General features: G+C 39.2%; 1 protein-coding gene across 1 annotated transcript in view; it reads right to left on the bottom strand.

Annotated features, from left to right (window-relative positions):
• Scp2 (sterol carrier protein 2) overlaps positions 1 to 1,757 on the bottom strand; it is an 88,448-nt gene that overhangs the window by 30,484 nt on the left and 56,207 nt on the right. Inside the window, exon 10 of the mRNA XM_029540387.1 lies at positions 1,181 to 1,288. Coding sequence (XP_029396247.1) covers positions 1,181 to 1,288 — 108 coding nt within the window. The remainder of the gene's footprint in view (positions 1 to 1,180; positions 1,289 to 1,757) is intronic.

The raw sequence follows: 1,757 nt of genomic DNA on the forward strand, positions 1-1,757 counted from the left end.
CCCCTGCCCCCTGCCCCCTGCCTCTGCCTCCTGACTGCTGGAATTAAAGATGTGTATTACCAAGCCCAGCCCAGCTGAAATTTTGAATCTTAGTAGAAATAAAATAAAGTTAACTAATTTAAGTACATTGTTAATTATAACTTCTCTATAGCGAAAACTGCAAGAACTTAAAATAGTCCACTAATCAATAAGACACAATAAGATAATAAAGAAAAAACACAATCATCTTTACAATACCATCTATCTTTACAGAAATAAACTACAGAATTTTACCACTGTTTCCTTAGAAACTCCAATGCAGAAGATGTCATTTTTTAGCTAAAGACTTAACAGTCAAAGTGATTAATTTCCAGTGGGCAGTGGAACAATAATAAAACTCTAATTTCAGAATTCCTATTCCAGTTTTTTCGAGAGAGAAAGAGTTTCATGCAGTGCTAAGGTGGCATCCAACAACACACAATGCGTTCATCTGAAACCATCTTACATGGTGAGTCTAGTAAGATCTCTGTTAGGAAACATCTTGTTAGCTAAGTGCACTGCAGCCAACGAGAAATCAAATGACTGCAGTTAAAGAGCATTAAAAACCTGTCACCATCTGAGTTCAAAAAATGCAAGCACACTGAAATAAGACTTCAGCCATTCATAGTGGCTCACACCTATAATCCCAGCACTTGACCTTAAGTTTAAGGTCATCCTGAATCATATAGTGAGTTCCAGGCCAACCTGAGTCAGGGTTGTCTCAAATAATTAAAACAGTGGCCAGAAAGATGGCTCAGCAGATAAAGGCATGTGCCACCATGCTGGGTGACCTGAGTTTGGTCCCCAGACTCTCATAAAATTGGAAAGAGAGGGCCAGTTCTCTCTATGATCTCCACTTGTGTGCCATGGAACATGAATGTGCACATAGATGTTCACAAAAACAAAACAAAACCAAAAAACAACAGATTAGGACTGGTGAGATGGCTCAGTGGTTAAGAGCGCTGACTGCTCTTCCTAAAGGTCCTGAGTTCAAATCCCAGCAACCACATGATGGCTCACAACCATCCGTAACGAAATCTGATGCCTTCTTCTGGAGTGTACAGCTACAGTGTACTTACATATAATAAATAAATTAATTAATTAATGAAAAAAAAAACAGATTAGGGACTAAAGTATAATTCTGACAAGAATGCATTGTCACCTGTTGCGCCCAGTGGGTGTCCCTTTGAGATGAGGCCTCCACTAGGGTTTATGACCCACTTTCCTCCATAAGTGTTGTCCCCTCTGTCCACCAGGGCTCCACCTTGTCCTGTGGAAGAAAAAGTTAATATTCACAAATGTTAAAATATAACATTGGACAGATGGCATGATTGTTTAACTCTTCCACATAGCCAAGGATTTCCTAATATAAACATTTCTTAATCGCTTAATTAAGTGTTACAAATGTTTCTATGTATTGAGTAATAATATTGAGACATAAAAGCTTATCTTTCAAGAATGTATTGCATGAAATAAGTACTTGGTAGTTCCTAATAGCCCTGTGGTTTCCAAATTGCCCCGACTGTAACAGAGAGGTAAAAAAGAACTAATGTCAAAATAAACATTCTATAACATTTTAACTAAAAATTATGGTTTCAAAAGTTTTAATTTGCCGGGCGTGGTGGCGCACACCTTTAATCCTAGCACTCGGGAGGCAGAGGCAGGCGGATTTCTGAGTTCGAGGCCAGCCTGGTCTACCAAGTGAGTTCCAGGACAGCCAGGGCTACACACTACACAGA

This window comes from Mus pahari, chromosome 6 (assembly GCF_900095145.1).
Source record: "Mus pahari chromosome 6, PAHARI_EIJ_v1.1, whole genome shotgun sequence".
Taxonomy (NCBI): domain Eukaryota; kingdom Metazoa; phylum Chordata; class Mammalia; order Rodentia; family Muridae; genus Mus; species Mus pahari.